The sequence below is a fragment of the Acomys minous genome (assembly GCF_964271855.1).
Source record: "Acomys minous genome assembly, chromosome: 7".
Classification (NCBI taxonomy): domain Eukaryota; kingdom Metazoa; phylum Chordata; class Mammalia; order Rodentia; family Muridae; genus Acomys; species Acomys minous.
In genome coordinates, this window is record NC_140488.1 from 68,094,190 (window position 1) to 68,118,361 (window position 24,172).

The following is a 24,172-nucleotide window of genomic DNA, read 5'->3' on the forward strand; positions in this document are numbered from 1 at the left end:
ATGTATGCATCTCAGAAAAATGTGTGCTAGTTCATCAGTTTCTTGATTATCATTTCCAAAATTCACCCTTCCTGGTGGCTCTGTGGAAAGGGATTCAGGATTTAAATATTTTTCCTTTTGTCAGTTTCTTTGGTCTTTTATCAGTTGTAGCTTATTCTTTCTTTTTAATTTCATCACATGAGTTATATTGCCCTTTAAATCGTGGTAGTGGTACCAGGAATAAAAAATTAAGGAATTTCTAACTTAAAAAAATAATAAGAGAACACTAGAATCAATGCAGGAAATTTACTTCCTGAAAGTTTCTGATGTGTCCATCAGATAGTCTATGCCTGAAACTAATGAAGTACTCTCTCCAGTTCCCCTCATCTCTCTATGACAGGTCTCACTGTCTCTCAGGGCAGCTTGGAATTAGCAGTGTAGCCAAGTCTAGTTTTGAACTAAAGTTCCTTCTGCCTCGGCCAATTTAGTGTTGGGATTATAGGTCTATCTGTCTACACAAGGTTAATCTGTATTGCTTTTACTCCTAGTCTCTTATCACTTCAAATTCCTGTTAATTTAGTTATTTTACCTTAAGGCCAGATGACCTTCTCCCCTCATATACACAATAAATAAGTAAAAATTTTAAAACAATTTTATATAAAGTAATTTCTTACCTTAAGCTTCTGTAACTGTATGGGGTTTTCTCTCTTAATTGCATCCAAATGTATACTTTAGTGATCACTGGGATAATGATGTCACATACCTTTTGAAATAGAATACAAATATATTCTCACACGACTTCTACAAAACTTTCTTAGTAACCATGGCAAATATTATTTATTCTTATACTTTACACAAAAGAAATATAATTAATGCACTCTAGGTGCTTTAAAGCACTTGGTATGATGAAGAAAAAAATAGCCTATCCCCCATGTTATTGTAAGGATTAAGTGAGCTATAGTAGGTAAAAATGTGGTAATGGCTTTGGTAAAAGTTAATTGTTAATTATATTGTATTGAACTGTAAAAATTACTATTTCAGGTGGACAGTGGTGGTGCACACCTTTAATCCCAGCACTTGGGAGGCAGAGGCAGATCGCTGTGAGTTCAAGGCCAGCCTGGTCTACAAAGTGAGTCCAGGACAGCCAAGGCTACAGATAGAGAAACTCTGTCTCAAAAAATCAAAAATAAATAAAAATTAATATTTCAGAAAATACCTTACAATGATTTTCTGTTTTACATTTCTTCTATTTTTTCAAATACTCATCATACCAAAGATAAGCATTTCGTTTTGCAATTATCTGTGTTATTACTTTCTGAATAAAAGAAATGAACAAAAAGAGTTACTGAGGCTATACTAACTTTATATAAACTTAACTGAATTCTAGGCCTTCTGTGATAATGGCTGAGTTCCTTGAAACAGAAAACCAAACTCCCACTATAGCCATAAATTTAGAAGATGAACCTTCAAATAATGTATACAATTCAAATAGTATTTGTTTTCCAATCGTGTTTAGCTTCGACAAATTCTGATTTCAAAGTATAGAGTACAGCTATTAAAAGAAACTGGGGGAGTCAAGTGAATCAGTTTACTCAAACCGTGTCAAGTATTATATACTTTCATGCCTGAAGATTTACCTACTAACCGGAAAGCCAGTGCTGTGCTAAGAGTTGAGGTTATATATTAAAACAACTGTAGTCTCAAACCTGTAGGAAAGGACTTTGTAAACTGGAGTGGTGACTCTTGCCTGCCATGTGAGCACCAGGGAAGCCAAGGAAAAGAATTGCCACTGAATCCCAGGTAAGTCTTGGATATATATACTAAAAACATGTCAGAAAATATCACCTAAAAGACAAAACAAACTATCATTTCTATCCAAATTTCAATGAATAGTTAAGAACTTTAAAATGTTTTGGCAGTATTTCAGAACAGTTCAAACTTATCCCACAGGAACAGGGAAGATATGGTCTGTTGACCATTTCAGAAGGGGGGACCGGCTTCGCGGCTAAAGTGTAAAATTCTCAGGCAATATCTACCAGAATCAAGGGGTCATCAGGTAAATACAGCATTTTCATTTGGTACACTGTTCGTCCTTTGGAAACAAAACCTTTTAGTGGCTAGCGACTTTTTCTTGCGGTAGGGAAAGAACAAACAAACCAAACCCTTTTGGCGACGTAAGGTAAGCTAAGTTAAGTCAGTCCCAGCAAGTTTCTCGTGATCATGCCAGGAGAAAGGATCCCTCGTGCTAGAAAGGGTCCGAGCGCCCTTACAGGAAGGGTTAGCAACTCTGGAGCTCCTGGTCGCCAACTCCACCACAGAGTTTTACAAAGGTTGCCAGAGCGTCTGCCAGCATTTAGCACCTCTTCCTTCTTGCCAGGCCAGTAGCTAGGCAACCTCCGTCAGGCTTAGGCGGCTGAAGCTAGGCTGCCGACTTAGTGCCTCTGGCGGCGAGCCTGGAGCTCTGCAAGCAGCTCCCTCCCCTTTCCCCCTTCCATGGCTCCACCCCCTTTCCCCCCGCCCACCCCTCCGCGACTTCGGCTCCTCCCTCTCCTTCTCTTGCTCTCTCCTTCCTCCTCCGCCTCCTGGGCTCTTGGGCTAGAATATCTATGGGTCGAAACGTGATGCGATGAATCCGAGAGAGACCGAAACTGGGACGAGGAGTGCGGCGGAAGCGGCGGGACTCCCAAGCATGGGGGCTTCACCACAATAGAGGCAGCGCCCCCACCCGCCCCCGCCAGCCCTCCGGAGCGAAGCCCCCAAACCCCCTTGGGAAAAGGATGGCGGCGGCACCTACCCAGATTGAAGCCGGTGGGTAGCTGAGCTGGGGGCTAGAGGGATGGGGGCTTTGCGCGACGGCTGTCAGAATTTTTTTTAAAAAGCTCATATCTCTCTTCCTTGCCTCTTTTTCTACGTCTCCCCCCACCCCCACCCCTTCTTTAGAGCTGTATTACCTGATCGCTAGGTTCTTGCAGTCCGGACCCTGTAACAAATCCGCTCAGGTGAGAGGGAAAACGATATCTGGGAGTGTTGGGGAATGGTCTCAATGGGGAAATTGAGGCACCGGGTGAGCAGTGCAGTGGAAGGTGAGGGAAAGGCCGGCCTCGATTAGTCCTACAGTCAGTGGCTGTGTTGGAAGTGGGGAGGGAGGAACGGGTTGGCGCCCCAGTCTGCTCCTCACATCCGTGTTTCCCTCTTCCTCAGGTGCTAGTGCAAGAGCTCGAGGAGCATCAGGTATGGACCCCCTCTGGGAAGCGGTGGGGAGGGCTGGGGAGACACTAGAGAAAGGGTAAGGTAGGGCAGGGGCCGAGGGCAGGGGCCCGGAGGGAGCCTTCAAGCTGGACACTCCAGGCTGTTGTCACTTGGGGGTGAGCCGGGTTCTTTCCTAAGAAGGGGCGGACAACGCAGGGGTCTTAACTCGTTGCCTTTTATTTCTGCGGGAGGTGTTGTTTCAGGATTTCCTTCCCTTTGGCCTGCCCCCCACCCCCAGCCCCCGGCAAGGTGGCTATAGCTGTTGGGATTGGAGAAATGAAAACGCTAAAGGGTCTAGGACTGAGCTCCAGGCTGGGTGCTACTGATGGGGAGCAGAGGCTTTTCCTTCACACCCCCCCCCCCTTTTCTTTTCCTCCGGCCCCCAGCTGATTCCGCGCCGCTTAGACTGGGAGGGGAAAGAACACCGAAGAAGCTTCGAGGATCTGGTTAGTAAACTTTTCATTTAAACTTAGCCCAACTCTTTCTCCACTCCCTCCCCACCTTGTGCCCCCAACCCGCCCCTGACCCTTCAGCCCTCCCGTCTCTGGGAGCCTGCTGTTTGGCGTTCGAACGACTGCCCCTTCCCCCTCCCAGCGTGTGGGAAAGGGTACCTTGCCCTCTTCCAGCCTTGCTTATTTTCACCCCAAAACTTTGAAGAATGTGAGTTGGTTATCAGAGGTGCTGTGTTGTGGATTATGACTGTGTTACAAACATCGGAGAAGGCCCATTGTAGGGGGAGAAGGGACAGAAACCAGGGGGTTATCTTGGGGCACGTACCAAGGACTGACGCTGGCCAATGACAGCGTTGGTAACAGCCCGGAGTTCCGGATTAGTGGAAGAAAACTGGTTTCTGGTTGGTCCTGGCTTGAAATACGGGAACTGAGGCCAGGCTTGGGTGTTTTTTTTTTTTTTCTTTCTCTCTCTCTCTCTCTCTCTCTCTCTCTCTCTCTCTCTCTCTCTCTCTCTCTCTCTCTCTCTCTTCTCTCTCTCCTCCTCCTCTCTCCCTCTCCTCCCCTCCCCTTCTCTCTCTCTCTCTCCCCCTTTTTCTTTCTTTCTTTTTTTTTTTAAAGGGGAGAGGAGAAAGAACTCAGAAGGGAAGCTGACTTGTAACTGAGGAAAATGATACAAATAAAAATACTAAGGACTACTGAGTGAATCCCAAGATTTGCTGTCTTTAGATAATCGACTACTGAATAAAAATATTGTTGTATATTATTTACAATCTTAGAAAATAGCACATTAATTCATCAGCAAAGTACATTTGTACAAATACATTTTTACTTAATAAAAACTGTGGAGTATGACCTTTTAGGAATAGGTGAACAGGATTTCAGGATTAGAAGACAACAATGGGCATTTAAAAAAGAGTATACTTTAGTTAAGGACCAAAGGTCTTGGATTGACTCTCCTTTCTCCTGCAAATATAATTCCTAATGTAAGTGCACCTTCTGTTCTACACTGAGGCAAAAAGGTAATCCATTATAGTTTTAAAAGGATTCTTCTGCTAGTCACAGATATAGAATTCTATCATAATAAAAGGAGTGATAATAAAATGAAATTTAGCTATCTTTCTTCCAAATAAGATCCAAATGAGGAAAGTCCCATAAAGTGGAGAAACAAGTTAAGGGCAGTAAAATAAACAAAAAGAAAATTATTTTAAAATTGCTTGAAAGAAAACATTTAAATGTTGTGGTATTCATTTTGATAATTTTGTGTATTATATTACAAGAATGGAGCCATGTTAATTATTAAAGAAACTATGACTTTTTCCCTAATGTTTTGCAGATCCAAAAATAGTATAATTATAATAGGGATGAATGCTACCACTAGTACTGTTAATGGTTATAATTACAAATTATTTTTGAATATCTGTTACTACTTTTAATTTTCAGTCAGAATTTTTTGTTGTTGTTATTATATATAAGTTCTACTTGTACTTCAGAAGACAAAAACCAAAGTATTCATTAATATATGTTTTTAGTACGTAAGTACTGATACATGTTGGAAAAAAGTTTTACTTCTGTGAATATGAGCAATTTTAAAAACCATTTCCAGTTTATGTATGTGTGAGTGCACGTAGATCATTTTTGAGGAAATAGCAAAAGGAAAGCTCTATTTTTAAAACTAACCTGATATCTCACCACACAATTTAAAAGCCAGTTTACTAGTCCTTTTCTTAATCTCTAAAGGCAACTTTTTATGCAATTATAATCAGTGTCCATTTTCTGCTTTATAGTTTCCCGACAGTACATTTGTGTGCCTTGTGTTATTTGAATGGGTTTCATTGTAATGGCAAGAAAAACACTTAGTTGTATTTTAGATACTATGAATTACCTTTAGTTCTTCCACCTTTTTGCTAATGTTTTTGCATAATTAGATGGTCTTTTGGTATTGCCTTCTTCAAGAGTCCCCTGGACTTTATTCTCTGGAGTGGATTTAGGAATAAGGTCAAAGTAGCTCAGTTTCGTAGCTTTGCCATATAGTGAAGGTCACTCTCTAGAAGTCTGCACTTCTATATATAATGCTAACAACATCTAGTGACAGTGTGAGCTTTTATAGTTTTAAAATCATTTAAAATGGTTTTAATATATAATATAGTCTTGAGTTGATTTAAATAGACTTTTTATTAGTAGTAAGGCTTACTTAACCCTTAACAGTTACTTTTAAAATCATTGTTGATATTCCTATCTACTTATATGGACTTGATTTTATTCTTTCACATATTTGTTTTGTTAGCATGTTTGAGACAGGGCTACATACTATTGGGTAGGCTAACCTAGAGCTCATTATGTAGTCCAAGTTTGCTTCAAGTTCAAAGCAACCTCGTGCTTCAACCTTAGAAATGCTGGCTTTGGTTATAGGTTTGATCCATCTCACTGGCACTTATTTATTTATTGGGTTGGTATTGTTATACAAAGTTTTATAATTTAGCTAGGGCTGGCATTGAATTTGTGATTTTCTGTGTAGAACTTGTGATACTCTGGTAGATTCAAACTCACATTACTTCTTCACCAGGTTTCCAGGCAGGCATGTGCCAGTCTACATTTTCATATGCACACATGCGCGGGCACACACATACACACACACACACACACACACACACACACACACACACGCACGCACGCACGCACAGGGATGGGGGAGAGGGAGAGGAAAGGGGAGAACTGAGTAGTTTATTCATAAATTACATTCCAAAGCCTTTTATATGTAGGACATTTTTTATTGCTTGAATATATATCCATGTACCCTTGCTTTTTCACATTACGTTTTTATATTACGTCCTTTTCTTGTTCTTTTTCTGTGTTCTTTGTTGGTATTTTTAATCCACGGTATTGAATGTACTAATTGGAATAGTATAGGTTATATTACCCTTGTTTAATATACAAAATATACTAGGCAATATTAAAATAAAGTTGTCAAAGTTAATATGATCACAAGAGATTATATGATCATTATTGTTTTTAAAATGAAGAGAATTGTTATCATTCTAAGAGTTTTCATCTTTGTACAATATATTCAGACTTCTAAAACTTTTTTAGGCAGGTGGCCGCAGTGGCACACACCTGTAATCCGAGGCCTAGTCTACAGCCAAGGCTACCCAGAGAAACCCTGTCTTTAAAAACTGAAAAAGAAAAAAAAAATAAAAAGAAAGAAAAAACCTTTTTTGGAAGTATTGAGGATTGAACCATGCACATCATGCATAGAAAGCAAGCATTATGACTGAGCCACAGCCTAGCCCTATTAAGAGTGTTTTCATATTGTCATTTGATTCATAACAACTGCTTTAAAACAATATATTAGCATTCCACACATACCTATATTCTTTTTTTTTCACCTTGCCCAGCTTTTGCCTAATTGCTAACAATAGCTTAAATGGGCTACTGACATAGCAGACTAATTTTTTGAGTCCTGGTAGCATAGTTGTTGACTGTATAAGTATGGAAGTAATTTAAACACTCGTGATTTAAAAACTGCTCTGTGACACACAATCATAGTTAGGAAGAATAGAATGAAGCATGTGAAACCCAAACCATGTGCCTCAAAGGCAATGCAGTGCACTGTTCTAACATTAACTGATAGTAAGGCAGAGCAGGCAGTCTCTGGAAGCTATGGTTGCCATTGCTGACTTACTAGAGGAACTTATCCATTGTTGCTCACTGAAGCAAAGTTTAGCATTTACCTAAGTTTGGCTGTAGGCAACATGCATTCAGTGATTAAAATTTTTCTGGAGAAGCGTGTGACTGTGCATGTGAGTATATGAATTAGGTGTGTTTTGTGTACATGTGGAGGCCAGAGGTTGACAGGGGTTATCTTCCTCAGTTGCTTTGTACTTAAAATAAGCCTTTTAATAAGCACCAGAGTAATTAAAAAATTTTAATTAATAATATAACTACATCATTCCCCCTTCCCTTTTCCCCCTCTAAACCCTGCCATATGCTCATTCTTGTTCTTTTTTCAATTTCATGATGTCATTTTTCATTAATTGTTGTTACATGAATATATGTATCCGGATATACATATATCCTTAAATATAACATGCTCAGTCTGTATGTTAATTGTATGTATAATTTAGGACTGACCATTTGTTTTTGGATAATCAGTTGGTGTACTCTTCCCTGGGAAAGACTATTTCTCCCACTCTTAGCATTCCTTATGATTTTTAATAGAATATCTTGTATTTCTTTTGATCGTTTCATGCATGTAAGCAAAATATATTGATAATATCCACTGCGTACCCCTTATTTTTGGAGACAATATCTCTCACTGAATCTACTGTTTTAATTCAGCAACACTAGCTGGTCAGCAAAGCCCAGATTCCTCCTGTGTCTATCTCCTCAAGGCTAGGATTACAAGTCTATGTTGCCTTGCACAGGTATTTACATGGGTGCTGATGACCCCAGCTGAGGTCCTCATGATTGCATTGCAAGCACATTACCCTCTGAGCCATCTTCCCAACCTGGGTCAAATTGTCTTTGTCATGTGTTTCCTATGACCAGTATAATTTGTGTGCTTCTGTTTTACAATTGTTTGCTGATTGCTTAGGAATCTTTTTGGTAACAAATAGCAATTAAAAGTTTCATGTACATTTGTACACACACACACACAGAGAGAGAGAGAGAGAGAGAGAGAGAGAGAGAGAGAGAGAGAGAGAGAGAGAGAGAGAGAGAGAGAGAGAAGGGAGAGAGGGAGAGAGGGAATGAGTGAGTTTATTTAATCTGTTAGCTAATGCTTAGTTTACTCCCTTCATTGTCCTATTGTCCTTCTCCACTGAGCAGCTTCTAGTATCCTCTACTTTCTAGATATTTACCTAGGCTTTTAAGCTATCTTCCTTGCCCTCCCCCTCCTTTTTCTTTGTTGTTTTTAGGCAGTGTTTCATTGTAGCCCTGACTGTGCTGGAACTGGCTCTGGAGACCACACTGGCCTGGCCGGAAATCACCAGGATCTGCCTGCCTCTGCTTCCAGCTGGAATTACAGATGGCTCCACCACACCCAGCCACCTTCATTAGCACTTCTTGAAGTGGTGTAAACTGTGAGATTCTTGAACCTAAGAGGATCTGTTTCCTGAGGCAATCTTTAAACCAGCAGAAAAAGAAAGAAAGGCTACTAATCACAAAGGAGAGTTTTAGGGAGTCTGTACTCCTAGTTGACCACCCTGCTGAAGACTGCTGACTCTCCAGACATGGTGGCGCACCTTTAATCCCAGCACCAAGGAGGCCAGCAGATCTAATCTAAGAAGCAGGCTCCAGGACAGCCAGGGCTGTTAAACAGAAACCCTATCTGGGAAAAAAAAATGAAGATAAAAGGAAAAGAAAGAAAAAAGTGTTCTTTCTGACTAGAGAAAGACCTACTACTCTTCCTGTTTCTGCACAACTGCCCCCCCCCTTTGTATCCACTCACAGTTTTTGAATAATTATGTGAACATCATTTTTGTTTCTACAAAGTTGCCAAAACATTTAAGATGTGACTTTATGATTTAATCTTGGCTTTTAAGTAAATCTAAAAGGTTACAGAATACTTTTTCATTAGCCATAGCTCTTTACTCTGGGGGAAAATAGATAACTTTATTTTTGCTTCTTTTTGATTGTCTTTTGTGAGAGGATTTCTCTGTGTAGCCTTGACTGTCCTGGGATTTGGTGGCTTCAAACTCAGAGATCCACCTGCCTCTTCCTCCCAAGTATTGGGATTAAAGTTATGAGCCGCCCGCCACCCAGCTAGTTTTGCTTCTTTAGGTCTCCATATAACCCCTGAAACTTAGAGTTTTGATTTATTTCTATTTACTAGTTTGTTGTCTCCACGGCAACTGCCATTGGCAGTGGAATCTTTTTGAGGGGGGTGGGTTGGGGAAGGAGATTGTGTGATATAGGGTATATTGCACCTCTAGGGTAGTTAGTTATTTGAGGTTTTATTGCAAGTACAAAAACTGCTGAGTTGGTCAAGGGCCAAAAAAATATTTGCCAAGACAGACATCAACTAACTACTCTATGCAGATTCTCCCATATAACATTTACTTTCTATAAGGAGCTCAGTTTGTTGTTGGGAGTGGGGATTCGCATAGTTTGTATGTATGTAAATAGACAGTGCCATGAGCTTTTTTCCTTTGATACTGTATATATTTGCATGATGCATACTTATTAAATAAGTGGATCGAATGGTAATTATTATGTACTCGAACTTTAAGATATCAGTTCTTATAGATAAAAATATTTTTTAGATTGAATCACCTAACATTGCTTGCATATTTTAATGAACTATAGCTCTTTATATTATATTTGCTTTTAAAAAAACTGAAGATATGAATAAAAATACAAAGTATTTCCTTGACCTTTGACCCAATCTTAAAGCTAAACTTTCTTTTCTTTTCTTTTCTTTTTCGAGACAGGGTCTCTCTATGTTAGCCTTGGCTGCAGTAGACTCACTTTGTAGACCAGGCTGGCCTCGAACTCACAGCGATCCACCTGCCTCTGCCTCCCAAGTGCTGGGATTAAAGGTGTGTGCCACCACGCCCGGCTTAAACTTTCTAAATACAAACCTGAAACATGATTACTGTTATTTCTAAGCAAATGACCATTGCCTTGACTCTACCTAGAGTACAATGAATTTTGGCAATAGCTTACAAAAACAATTGGCCAGAAATACTGGGTGTGATAGTACATACCTGTTGTCTCAGCATTCTGGAGGCTGAGGCAAGGGCATTGCCATGAGTTTGAAGGCAATCTGAACTATATAGTGAGACCTTGTCTCAACCAAATAAGGAAACAATTAATTGGCAGACAAAAACTTCTAAATATTAATAGATTTGCTTATCTTCCTAGAATTTTAAAAAGATATATTTTAATTCTTTAATTTTGGTATACTAATCAAACAAAAATCACTGTGAGAATATGAAATCTTCTAGGAGTACTTATAATATTGATTTTCATTAAACTTTACAAATATCTTTGCCCATTTATTCATTGGCTGATTTATTCAGTATTTATCTCACCATAATTCATGCTGGGCACTTTTCTAAGTGCTAGGAATAGGACAAGAAACAAATCATACCTCTATCCTCTCATAATGAATATTAAGCATGATTTACAAAAATATCCCTTTGTATTATATTGCTAGTCTTGACTTCTGTTGTTATATTGAGACAGGGTCTGGCTCTACATGTAGCTCAAGATGGCCTTGAATTTATGGTAACCCTCATGCTTCTGGTTCCTGTGTGCTGGGCCTACACATATAAGCTACCATGCATGCTTGTTCTTTTTGAGTTTTTTATTTTATGTGTATGTGTGTTTTCTCTGCATGCTTGTCAGTACAGTACATGGTACATGAGAAGGCCAGAAGAGGGTGTTAAGTCCTTTGGAACTGGAGTTACAGATGATTGTGAGCTGCCGGGTGGGTGTGGGGAATTGAACCCAGGTCCTCTGGCAGTACTTTGAACTGCTGAGCATCTCTCCAACATAGCCATTTCTCCAGCCCCTGGCTTGTTCTGGAATATTGATATGTGCCCTTTATGAGGGTGTATAATATCTAGTTTACCTACCTACCTACTGATACATACTTTGTTGTAGCACATAGAGAAATTGGTATTTGAGCCACCATTGGATTTTAGGACCTTTGTCAAAATGAGAATATGGATACTCTTTAGCCAAGGAATTTAATACACCGGCTTCCTCTTTCACTGTTTTAATAATTAGGAATTTATTAAATACATCAAGGATTTGAGCATTAGCTCAGTTTAATAAGCGGGACACAGTTTCTGTTTTTATTGGCCGATTCTTCTCTCTGTTTCCTTGTATATAGAAATTAAATTTTTATCGGGGCAGTAGTGGTGCCCACCTTTAATCCCACCATACAGGAAGCAGAGAAGACAGATCTCTGAGTTCCAGGACAGCCTGGTTGACATAGTGATTTCCCAAATGGCCAAGCTCTACAGAGAACCCTTGTCTTGAAAAACCAAAACAGAACGAAAGAGAAAAGAATAAAAGAGAAAGAAATAACATTAAATAAAAAAACAGACTACTTTCCCAGAAAGTGGGGCTTCAGGATTTGTATAAGAACATGGGTGGGATTATCCTTTTTCAAGAAACTGACTTTGTATGGGGAAAACAATTCTGCTTTAGTGTACACACGTGTACTATTAGTACTAAGGGGACTGCTGAGTAGCTAGTTGGTATAAGTAACTCTTGTTCGGTATAGAGTCTACATCTTGAGAAAAAGTCTTGCTGTGTAGTTCAGGCTGGCCTGTAGCTCAGGCTAGCCTGCAACTCAGTAATATGTGCTTCTGCTGGTTTTAAACTTGTCTATGTACATGCCTGAAGGACAGAGGTATTAGGATTTCTGGTTTTACAGGCCTTTGTAAGCTACCTGATGTGAGACGTAAACTTGGGCCATCTAAAAATATAGTATGTGCTGAGCATCTTTTCTGGTAATTCACTTGCTTCAGCCTCCCAAGTCCTGAGATTTTAGGCATGTGCTACCTGCCTGAGCTCTAGTGCTTCAGATTCTTCACTTTTCTTTGAGACAGGATCTCACTATGTCTCTTTAGCTGTCCTGGACTCAAACAGAGATCTGTGTGGCTCTGCTATACTCTTTCCCAACCATTAATAGTCAGGACTGAGTAAATGGAGCCAGAGGCTTACTTATCACTTAGGGTTTATTTGTTTGTTTGTTTGTTTGTTTATTTATTTATTTATTACCATGATCATGTTTTCTGTTTTATACCACATCTCATATAAAATTAAATTATAATTATTTAATAAAGTCCTGTGGAATAGAGGCTTCTGAATATTATGACGGCATTTAAATATGCCATGTTTATGTCTGTTTCTTTTTTTGAGATATATTATTTTTAACTCTTGTCTTCTCTCCTCTCTCTCTCTCTCTCTCTCTCTCTCTCTCTCTCTCTCTCTCTCTCTCTCTCTCTGTGTGTGTGTGTGTGTGTGTCTGTCTGTCTGTATGTCTGTCTAAGTACATGCCTGAAGGACAGAGGTATTAGGTTTTCTGGTTTTACAGGCCTTTGTAAGCTACCTGATGTGAGACATAAACTTGGGCCATCTAAAAGTATAGTATGTGCTGAGCATCTTTTCAGCCCTGTTAGTCTGTTTCTGATAATTAGTTCAAGTATTAATTAAATATGTAAATTTTAATTCCCTACCCCCATGTTTTGATTTTTTAAATCTCTCTGTGTAGCCCTGTCTGTCATGGAACTCGTTTTGTAGTCCAGACTGGCCTTGAACTCACAGAGATCCACCTGTCTCTGCCTCTCTAGTGCTAAGATTAAAGGCATGTGCCACCATCACCTGGCAATTTTAATTTTTATGATTTCATATTTTAAAATATGTTGCTCTTTGATGGAATAAGTCAGTGCCTTTAAACTTAAGTCTCTTTTTCACTGTGTTCTATTTATGCCTTTTAGGTGGCAGCCAATGCACACATTCCTCCAGACTACCTCCTTAAAATCTGTGAGAGGATTGGTCCTTTATTAGACAAGGAGATCCCTCAGAGCGTTCCTGGGGTACAGACATTACTAGGTGTTGGTCGGCAGTCTCTGTTACGAGATGCCAAAGGTAAGATTTTTCAGATATTTAACCATGTTACAGAGGAAGACTCAGAGAGCACTGTAGTTTCCAATGAATATTTACATACTTTGAAAAATACTAATTTCTTTTGGTTTTTTAACTTGCTGATTTTAATAGTTTTCTTTGGGTAGAAGTGGTTTTTTTTCTTCTTTTCTTTTTTTTAAATTTTTTTTGTTTTTTCAAGAAAGAGTGTTACAGCCCTGAGAGTCCTAGATTCATTTTGTAGACCATACTGGCTTCAAACGCAGAGATCAACCTGCCTCTGCCTCCCTAAGTGCTGGGACTAAAGGTGTGTGCCTGATTTACAAGTGAATTTCTTTTTCTTTCTTTCTTTTCTTTTCTTTTTTCTTTTTTCTTTTTTTTTTTGGTTTGTTTTTTGAGACAGGGTTTCTCTGTGTAGCCTTGACTGTCCTGGACTCACTTTGTAGATCAGGCTAGCCTCGAACTCACAAAGCTCCACCTGATTCTGCCTCGTGAGTGCTGGGATTAAAGGTGGGCATCACCACTACCAGGCTACAAGTGAATTTCTAAAGATGTAAAATCAAGTCCTTTTGTGTCAAGTACTTGAAAACTGTTGTGTTTTTCTTTGACTAACCTTTGGTCTTTTTATATAGACTGTAAGAGTACACTATGGAATGGGTCTGCTTTTGCAGCTCTACACAGAGGCAGACCTCCAGAACTACCTGTAAATTATGTGAAACCTCCAAATGTGGGTAAGTAATACCATGCAAGTTATAAGCATATTCTTGATTCATTCCTGGACTTGTTTGATGGCCAAATGTAGGCACTGTGATTGAATTTGAAATATAAACTCGCTGTTTACATTCTTAGAATTAATTTTGTGAAGATTGACTTTTATGTATGTATGTGTGTGTGCATGTATGTGTGCATGTGCACACACGTGTGTGCATATGGGTATACTGTATCCCCGCAGGGGCCTTAGCAGGCCCTAAGAGAGTATTGGATCCTGCTCAGGAGGAGCTACAAGCAGTTGGGAGCCACCCAATGTAGGTGCTGGGAAATGAACTTGGGTCCTCTGGAAAAGCAAGCACCCTTAACCACTGAGTTATTTCTTTAGCCTCACAAACTTTCTTAATGGTACCATATATTTTTAAAATTACATTTTATTTATTTAGTCTGTAGGGAGAGGGCGCGCGCGCTCATGCACTTGCAACCGTGTGTGTGTGTGTGTGTGTGTGTGTGTGTGTGTGTGTGTGTGTGTGTATGCAACTGCTCAAGTGTGGAGGTCAGAATACAACTTGCAGACTTTGGATTTTCCTCTACCGTCTGTTTATCAGTGATCAAACTCAGGTCAGCAGGTATTTGCATACCAAGCCACCTCATGGGCCTCGGGGCTATATTTTTAAAGTCATTTTGTACTTAAAGCAAATTTAATCCTCATGACCTATTTTGTCTACTTCATTTCTTTCTTAGTAGAAAGTTTACAGGATCTCATAGAGTTTAGGCTGGCCTCCAATTCACTGTAGCAGGGGATGATCTTGAACTGATCACTTCTGTTTCCCCGTCACAAATGCTGCCTCAGAACATTTTTGAGCATATAGCACAAGGAGTTGAAGCCATATGGTTTTCTATTTCCATGTCCCTGCATTGCATTTCCACAAAATTTTATAGGGAACTGTTTAAAGACAGCTTTCAGAAGGAAACAAATGGATGTTCTGTTTATATTTCTTTGCCAAGTTTATAATGATGCTATGTATTTTATATCAGTCATCTTTCTATTTATTTTTTGTTGTTTTGTGACACTGCCTTGCTGTTTCCTGTAGTTTATCGGAAGTCACTGTGTAGCCAGGCAGTCTCCTCTCTTGTCTCTTGAGCCTGGTACTACAGCCATGAACCACTATACCTGAATCTATTTTTTAAGACAAAATGTCACGATACCTAGATCTACTTTACTGAAATTTTACATGTCCCCAGTTATTCTTGGGACATTTCTGGCCAAACCATTTTTGCAGAATTACTAGTTACCAGTAGCTACCAAGATAGTAAATCTAAGTGTAAAACCATTTTGATTAGATCTAGCTTTTACAAAGTACTTAGAACACCAGAGTTATAGAATGTCATTCTGCTTTCTGTCATTCCTAGTGCTTACTACACATGGTGCCCTAAAATTGGAACTTTGAATCAGAAGATAAGAACACTTTTTCATGTTGGCTTTTTAAAAATAAGTAGTTTGCGGCGAGGTCTCTTTGTGTATCCCTGGCTGGCCTCCTAGAGATCGGCCTGCCTCTTCCTTCCACGTGCTGCGAATAAAGGCATGCACTACCTCGCCCAGCTTGTTGGCTTGTTGGCTTTTTTAGCCAAGGTCTTTTTTAAAATTTAATTTTATTTTATTAATTTATTCATATTACATCTCAATGGTTTTCCCATCCCTTGTATCCTCCCATTCCTCCCTCCCTCCATTTTCCTTTTACTCCCCTCTCCTATGATATAAGCCAAGGTCTTATGTCCAGGATGACTTCATGATAATCGTTTGTTTCTACCTCCCAAATGCTGGAATTACAGACATATGCTACTATGCCTGGTTGATGAATACTTTTTCAAAAAGGAATAAAAGAACTTACTAACCCCCAGAGGTTAAACAAATTGAGGGTAGAGATTATTTTAAAAGATAATTAGATAGACCAGGCAGGGTGGCTCACTCCTTTATTCCCAGCACTCAGGGAAGCAGAGGCAAAGTGATTCACTGTGAATTCTAGTCCAGCCTCATCTACAAAGTGAGTCCAGGCTAGCCAAGGTTACACAGAGGAACCCTGTTTAAAAAAATCAAAAAATAAAAATAAGAAAATAGTTAGACAGTATCATTGATTAAACATAGATGAATTGGATACTTAGGAGTGCATTGCTAATAGTACATTTTCATCACCTAGATGATGCTTCGTAAGGTCTTATTGGATTTGTGTTGCTAATATTATAGTTTCCAGTTTGTCAGAGATAGTTCATATGTACCAGAATTTTTTATTCATATTTTATTGAATCAAATTGAGGAAAGTTTTTTCCTCATGAATTTATTTATATTCAAAGGCATATATGTAGCACACAGAGAAATGCCTGCCTCTACCTTCAGAGTGCTGGGATCGAAGGTGTGTGACACCATGCCAGGCTTTGACTTTTTAAGTTAGAAGTTTAGCCAGTGGTGGTGTCACACACCTTTAATCTCAGCACTCAGGAGGCAGAGGCAGACGAAGCTCTGTAAATTTGAGGCCAGCCTGGTCTACATAACATGTTCCCAGACAGCCAGGGCTACATAGAATTCTGTCTTGAAGATCCAAAAAGAAGTTTAGCCACGTAATGAGTTAAATTTTGTCATTTTCCTACGTGCATGGTATTATTATACTTTCAAATTCTTTCCCCTCCTCTACTGTTCTAACTCCATTTGTCCTCCCTTACTCTTGCTGGTATCCTCTTGTTAAAAAGTCTTTTTTTTAAATGATAGATTCTTACTATATAGCTTTGATAGGTGGTCTGAAACCCCCTATGTAGACCTGGTTGGTTTCAACTCACAAAATCCACCTGCCTCTGCTTCTCAGGTGCTTGATTATCATCAGGTACCATCAAGTCTAGGTTTGTATTTCCTTTTTTTTTTGAGACAAGATCTTACTGTCTAGCCCAGGCCAGCCCTCAGTTTACCATCTTCTTTCTTTAGCTTTCCTAGTGCTGGAATTACTGGTGTGTGTCACAATAGGCTCACATTTTTTCCTTCTTTTTGTGATATTGATGGATTGTAGTGCTTCATATACAATAGGTAAGTGTTCTTCCTCCAAGCCACAGATCCGACACTGATTTTGCTTTGCTATGTTGCTTCAATTTTTGAGAAATACTCTCCCTTTGTGGCCCAGGTTAGCCTTAAACTCACTGTGGTCCTTCCCCAGCTTGAGTGTTGAGATTATAAATGTGGTACACCATGCTATGCATCTCCTGTTATTCCTGAGTATAGTCCCATGAACTTCTGCTAGGTACTTTGCTGTTTTTATAATTGCTTAGTAATTATAGAATTGCTAGTATTCCTTTTAAAATGTCAAGATCTGCCGTGTGTTTGGAGAGGAGCTTAGACACAATTCAGTCATTTTCCACATAGAACATACTAGTCAAGGTTAAGAGAATTAAATTTAAGAGATTTATCTAAGTGAGCTAAGATTAAGAGACTTAGAATTCAGAGCATGATAAAAAGTCGGATTCGACTAAGGAAGTAAAGAAGACTGTCAGATCTTTTAAATTTATGATTGCAAAAACAGGTATGATAATTAATCCCTCTAATCCAAGCATCTGCACCCCCCCCCCAGATTCAGAAAGTTCCAGGAGGAGGAGGAGCAGGAGCAGGAGTTCTAGGTCATCTTTGGTTTCTTAGCAAGTGTGAGGCCTGTCTAGGCCCTTTGAGAAAATGAAATAACACAAAGATTTTCAGCTCTCAGGAGGCAGAGACAGGAGGATCTCCTGGAGTTCAAGGCCACCCTGGTTTATATATCAAGTTCCAAGTCTACAGAGACAGATCATATCTCAAAACATTTTTAAATTCAGAAAATTTTCTCATTGTGCAGAAGATTGCTCTGTAGCTCTTTCATTAATTCAGTTCAATTTTTGGTTTCTTTTCTTTTTTCCTTTGGTTTTTCGAGACAGGGGTTTCTCAATGTTATTTTGCCTGTCCTGGACTTGCTGTGTAGACCAGGCTGGCCTTGAACTCACAGCAACCCACCTGCCTCTGCCTCTTGAGTGCTGGGATTGAAGGCGTATGCCACCATGCCTGGCTAATTTTTGGTTTCTTGGGACAGGCTGGCCTCAAATTGGCTGTGTAACCAAGGCTGGCCTTGAGATCACTATGTCCCTTCCATCTTTCTCCCTTTACTTCTGAAGTGTTGAGATTCCAGGCTTGTCTCACCACACCCATCTCAGCATAGTTTGAAATTAATGCCTTACAGATAACCATTCTTACATAAAACCCAATCTGAGAACCAGAGAAAAATGTGACCATTAATCTAGTGACTCTGGGAACCAGTTTTGTCTAAACAACACAAGGAAAAATTGAAAACTGTAAATCTAGTCAGTATATGTAACGTATATTTTGCTTTACCTAATGGTGGTTATTTATTTTGTAATTAGACCTTGGAGGATAGATTAAAGAAAAGAAACAGGCCCGGTGGTGTGGCGGTACTAGCCCTTAATCTTAGTGCTCCCAGGGCAGAGTCAAGGCCAGTGTCTTAAAGTCAAGGCCAGAAGGATCTCCTGAGTTCCAGATTAGCCAGGGCTATATAGTGAGACTGACCAAAAAGAAAGAAGGAAGGAAGGAAGGAAGGAAGGAAGGAAGGAAGGAAGGAACGATTTTAAACCTTGCTAGGGAACAATCTGGGAAGCTAGGTTATAATTCCCCTGTGTGCAGCATAGAAACCCTAACAGAATCCAGAGAAGTTAAATAATTGTCCAAAGATAGTTTGCTTTTCTTCATGTCTTGTTTCTATAACTGTATCATATTCATGGTCAGATATGATCATACTTCAAATACACTTTCTGAGCTGAAAAAGTAGATAATTAGCGGTATTGCTTCCTACCCCCAACCCCAGCAGGATTTGTCTAACAGCCCTGGCTGGCCTGGACTCACTTTATAGACCAGGCTGGCCTAGAACTCAAGAGACCTGTCTGCCTCTGCCTCCCAAGTGCCGGGATTAAAGGTGTGTGTCAGTACCCTACCTAGCCCTGACTGTAGTGAAACTGTCTTTACCCCTAGCTGACCTGGGATTCACAGAGATCTGCCTGCCTTCTGCCTCCTTAGTGCTGGGATTAAGGTATAGCTATAGTAAGTTTCAGAATCTGTTTATCTATCAATAAATCATCTATATTCTGTTTATTTTCTGATATGAGGATGAAGATAGGGCCTCTTATATATTGGGTTAGCTCTCTATCAATGACTATGTCTGAAGCTATCTTTTTAATATTTTGATTTTGAGACAGTTTTGCTGGGCTTTAGTTTGCTGTCTCTTCCTGCTTCAGCCTCCTATGTAGCTGGGATCAGAGGACTTTGGTACAAGGCCTAGCTATTTTTAAAGTACAACTTGCTAAGGCATAGTGATGCAGAATAAAATTCTCCCTTTTAAACTGTCCAGTATACTGAGTTTTGACTAATGTGTACATTAGTGTAACTTCTAGAATAATGAAGGCTACACTGTTTCTAGCATTTGTCAATACTTGTCTCACAACCCCAGAAAATGACTAATCCTTTCTTCTGTGATTATATCTTTGCTTTATTTAGAATGCTGTTTGAATAGAAGCACACAGAATTCACCTTTTTCTGTGGATCGATCCCCCATCCAAAGTCTCACAGTGTAGATCTGGCTGGCCTAGTCATTATATAGGCTGGCTGGTCATTATCTAGACCAAGTTTGTCTTGTCTTTATTACCCTATCATATTCTTGACCTTGAACTAAACAAAAATCAATCTGGCTTTTTGAAAAAGTATCTTTTATTTGCCTATTTCAGTTGTTGCCTTGGAGGATTACTGTCTCTGTTTGGTATCCTAGCCCTAATCCTGGAAGCTTCTAGCCTCCATGCAATCTAACCTAGGCTTAAATGTTTTCAACCTCTGAGACTTACTGCTTAATAAGCTCACCCTACTTTTTCTTTCTGAGCTCTGGGCCGGATGGTTCAACTCAGCTATTAAGGCTCAAACTCTTCTCCCAGCTGACTTATTTAATCTGGCTTCTCTCTTGGCCCAGAATTGCTCTGCTTGGCTTTAAAGTAACCCAGCATTCTACTTTAATCTTCTGGTTTCTTCTCATTTTCTGGCTCGTTCCATCTTTGCCTGAGCTCTCTCTCTCTGCAACCCATCTCTCTATCACTGTCCTGGCAAAAAAAATGTCTCCTCCTAAGTTTGTCAAATCTTCTCTGAATCTTTACCTTTTCTGCCACTCAATTAGGCATCACTTTTAAACATGGGTGCTTCCTTCTACACACTAATTTTACCTTCTTTTAAAATTAAAGGCATGTACCACCATTCCTGGAACTAAGCCTTTTTTTCTTCCCTGATATTTGCTCTATACCAGGCTGGCCTAGAACTCTGTGTGCCTCTGTCTCCTCGATTACAGAAGTGTTTGTATATCAGCTGGATCACACAGACCTACATATTTGGATGTGATCTCTTGCCAGAACAGGAGTTCTGAATTAACATTCCTGTACACCTTTGTCTTTCAAGTGTTGGAACTAAAGTGTGTAGCACCACACTGAGCCTATAGATATTTTTTTTTCAGGCAGGGTCTTGCTATGTAGTTCAGTTGCACCTAGAAATTTCTATCGGGACCAGGCTGGCCTTCAATTGCAGTGATCCCCCGTCTAGCTCCCAATGACTGGGGTTCATCAGGTTTCTTTTAAATGAGTTCTGTTCTCTTTCATAAGTGTTTTTATTTAATTAATTTGAAGATGTTACCTTCTCTTCCTACTTTAAAGAGATTTTTAAAAGATCATAAATGGATATGTCCCAATTTTAATTATGTTTGGAATTTTATCAGTAATTTATGTGCACATATTTTATCATTGGACTATAGTCCCAACCATTAGGGTGTACTTTTTGATGCAGGGTCTCATGTAATCCAGAGTAGGCATGACCTCACTGTGTACCAGATGATGACTTCTGTTCCTGATGGGATGATTCTTCTCATTCCATCCTATGAGCTGGGATTACATCTATATCCCACTATTACTTGCTTTATGTGATGCTGCAGATTTTAAAGGCGTGCGCCACCACACTCGGCTCCATATTCTTTTTTTGAAATGAAAGTTTTACAGCAGTGTTTTTGCCAAATGCAGTACAGTTCATACCATTGAGACATCTCTCTACCTTCAAGGCCAGAATTGCCTTGATTTGCCAAAACAATGCTGTAAAACTTAATTTTTAAAAAAGAAGATGATAAAAGTATACTCCAAGAAATTCTAAGAATAAAACAAAGAATTGGTATATGATCTTTAGAGATCAAACTATGAAGTGTTTTCTGCACACAAAAATAAAGAACTTAAAAATGTGCTGAGAAACCTTGAATCCTTGATCCTCTTATTCCCATCTCCTAAGTGCTGAGATTGTAGGTATACCAGGCTGCTGGAGGACTATAGGTGTCTCAGTGGTTAAAAGTACTTGTTCTTTTAAAACGACCCAGGTTCAATTCATAGCACCACATGACAGCTTCAGTTCCAGAGGCTCTGACAACATCTTCAGGCTTGTGGACACCAGGCCTTAATATCATGCACATCAGAACAAATGCCCATACACATAAGTACATTTAAAAAAATAAAAATTCTAATCTCACCTGTACTCTAAAGCATGCCACACTGTTTATTCTAATGCAGTTAATGAGTAACGAAGCTTAGTAATTTAATGAAATAGGAAGTGAGGGAGCATGTTGAAGGAATTTGAGAGTTAATGCCAAGATAACATTTTTCATACTATTATAACACTGTGTGTGTGTTTACATTAATCAAGCGTGCATTTCTAAATTTCTCTAGTGAAAGAGCAAAATATGACTATAGGGGCTGGAGAGATGGCTCAACGTTTAAGAGTATTTGGTGCTCTTGAAGAAGATCTGGGTTTGGTTCCCTGCACCGACATGGCAGTTCACCGCCATTATAACTCTAGTTGCAAGGGATGCAACACACTTCTCTGGCCTTCATAGGTACCAGGCATACTTATGTAGCACAAACATACATATAGAAAAACATCCATGAAAATAAAAAGAAATCTTGAAAAAGAGATGGCAATAAGGTTTATATTTTTTTTTACACTCCAGTTGTGCTATTTCATTAGCTGGATGCTTGTGTAATCCAACTGGGTTTTCATTGTGACAGGGTTAAATCAGGAAGAAATTTAAAAGAACCCCCAATACAGGGACATATGGAATATTTGTGGTGTTGCTTGGGTTCTTAACCTATTACCACTAAATGTTGTTAATTCTTCATCCTTATAAAGATTAATGTTTGTTATGGAAACTGATAGTTAAGACTTAACTAAATTTTCATGCAAACACAGATCTGCTGGGCTAGTTTGTATTTAGAGAAATAATATTAAAAGTTCAATATGACTGGGGCTGGAGAGATGGCTCAGAGGTTAAGAGCGCCACTTGTTCTTCCAGAGGTCCTGAGTTCAATTTCCAGCAACCACATGGTGGCTCACAACCATCTGTACTGTAATCTGATACCCTCTTCTGCAGATAAAGCACTCATATGCAATAAATAAAATAAATAAAATAAAGTTCAATGTGACTTGCAAGTGCTAGTAATTATTATCCATCATGGCAAAAAGTTTAGAAATTCTCCCATTTTCATATCAAAACAATTGTCATACAGTTCTCCTTAGTAGGGCAAGAGTGTGACTTAACTCATTTAGTTACATACTGACACTGTTCTAAAAGAAAAAATATGCATGCTTTTGTATTTCTATGCTGAGTCAAAGGCGTGATGCATTAAGATTCTATTTTTAAATGTTTTTCACTTTTATCTCCAGTCCTATTAACTTATAGCTAGATGCTGTAATTTACAAAGCATGCCTTTAATTTACATTGTGTACACCTTAGGAGGCTTGCATTAATTCTAAAGTCAAATTATTATTTACAAGTTGACGCAGGCTTCCATTTAGCATTGATTGTTTCTTGACTTACTGGCCATTGCATGTGTCATAGTTAATGACAACTCACTTGGAGGTGGGAAATCTGCTTCTTTTTAGTATATAAATATAGATTTGAAGAAAGTACTTTCAGCTAGACTGTTTTTATCTTGAGTTGATGACTAAGTTTCTGTCAGAAATAAACTATTTATCATTCTTCCCTAATTTTCTATAGTTCCTATCTCTTGTCTTTGGAACATTTTTTGCCAGACTTTGTTTTTGTTGGGTGCTCCCTCCATTTACTTGTCCTCCTATTTGTACTTAGACAGTTGTGCATATAGCCAGATGCTTTTATGTATCTGGAGAAGAGGAAGAGATATTTGTCACACCTGCAAGTAATTACAACTGAAGTATACCCTCAGTCTTTTTTATGTGCTACATTGAGTGCTTACTAAATATTACATGGATGGAAGTGCTATAATTACTGCCATGTGGAAACTGAAACACCCATTTTAAATTCATTGTTTATACAGCTGAGATTCTAGCCCTTTACATACATTCTGGAATCAGTATTACAGTCATATTAAGATTAGTAATTTTAGTACCTTTTTAAACTTTTTTTTGAGATTATATTATTACACCATTTCCCCCTTTCCTCCCTCAACCCTTCCATATGCCTCCTTCCTCTCTTTCAAATTCATGGCCTATTTTTCCATTAATTGTTGTGACATGTATATATACATCCCTAAAGACAACATACAAATTTTAGTATCTTTGAAAAAAAATAGTTTTTATGCTCATTTTCATCATATAAAATCGTTTTTGTTTAATTCTGTTTTGAACATTTTTTTCTTATACACTTGTACAAAATATTTTAGTCCTTTTATTTTTGTACTACACATTTAATTAAGTGCCTTACAGAAATAGAACTTTAGAGTTTAACAAAGGAAGCTGTAAAACAAGTGTCACATTTGCTAAATTGGATAAAAGTATTCTAAAACTTCTGGGTTTAATAACAAAATCAGGTTGAAAGGTTTAGAGGAGGATTAAGAAGCTAAGAAGGAAAATGCAAATGCATGCTGGTTGTGCTGGGATAGGTCTTCAATGGGGAGGCATAGACAGGAGGAGCTCTGAGTTCAGGACCTGCTTGGTCTATTTAGAGCAGTGGTTCTCAGCTTTCCTAATGCTGCCACCCATCAGTGTAGTTCCACATGTTGTGGTGACCCTCAAACATACAATTATTTTCTTTGCTACGGTTATGAATCATAGTGTAAATATCAGATAT

At 38.9% G+C, this 24,172-nt stretch overlaps 1 protein-coding gene across 1 annotated transcript in view; it reads left to right on the forward strand.

Moving 5' to 3' along the window:
- Positions 1-2,521: 2,521 nt before the first annotated feature.
- The window catches only part of BRWD3 (bromodomain and WD repeat domain containing 3), a 100,557-nt gene continuing 78,906 nt past the window's right edge, over positions 2,522-24,172 (forward strand). Inside the window, exons 1-6 of the mRNA XM_084790969.1 lie at positions 2,522-2,787; positions 2,920-2,978; positions 3,181-3,210; positions 3,615-3,674; positions 13,133-13,283; positions 13,910-14,008. Coding sequence (XP_084647095.1) covers positions 2,757-2,787; positions 2,920-2,978; positions 3,181-3,210; positions 3,615-3,674; positions 13,133-13,283; positions 13,910-14,008 — 430 coding nt within the window. The 5' untranslated portion in view covers positions 2,522-2,756. The remainder of the gene's footprint in view (positions 2,788-2,919; positions 2,979-3,180; positions 3,211-3,614; positions 3,675-13,132; positions 13,284-13,909; positions 14,009-24,172) is intronic.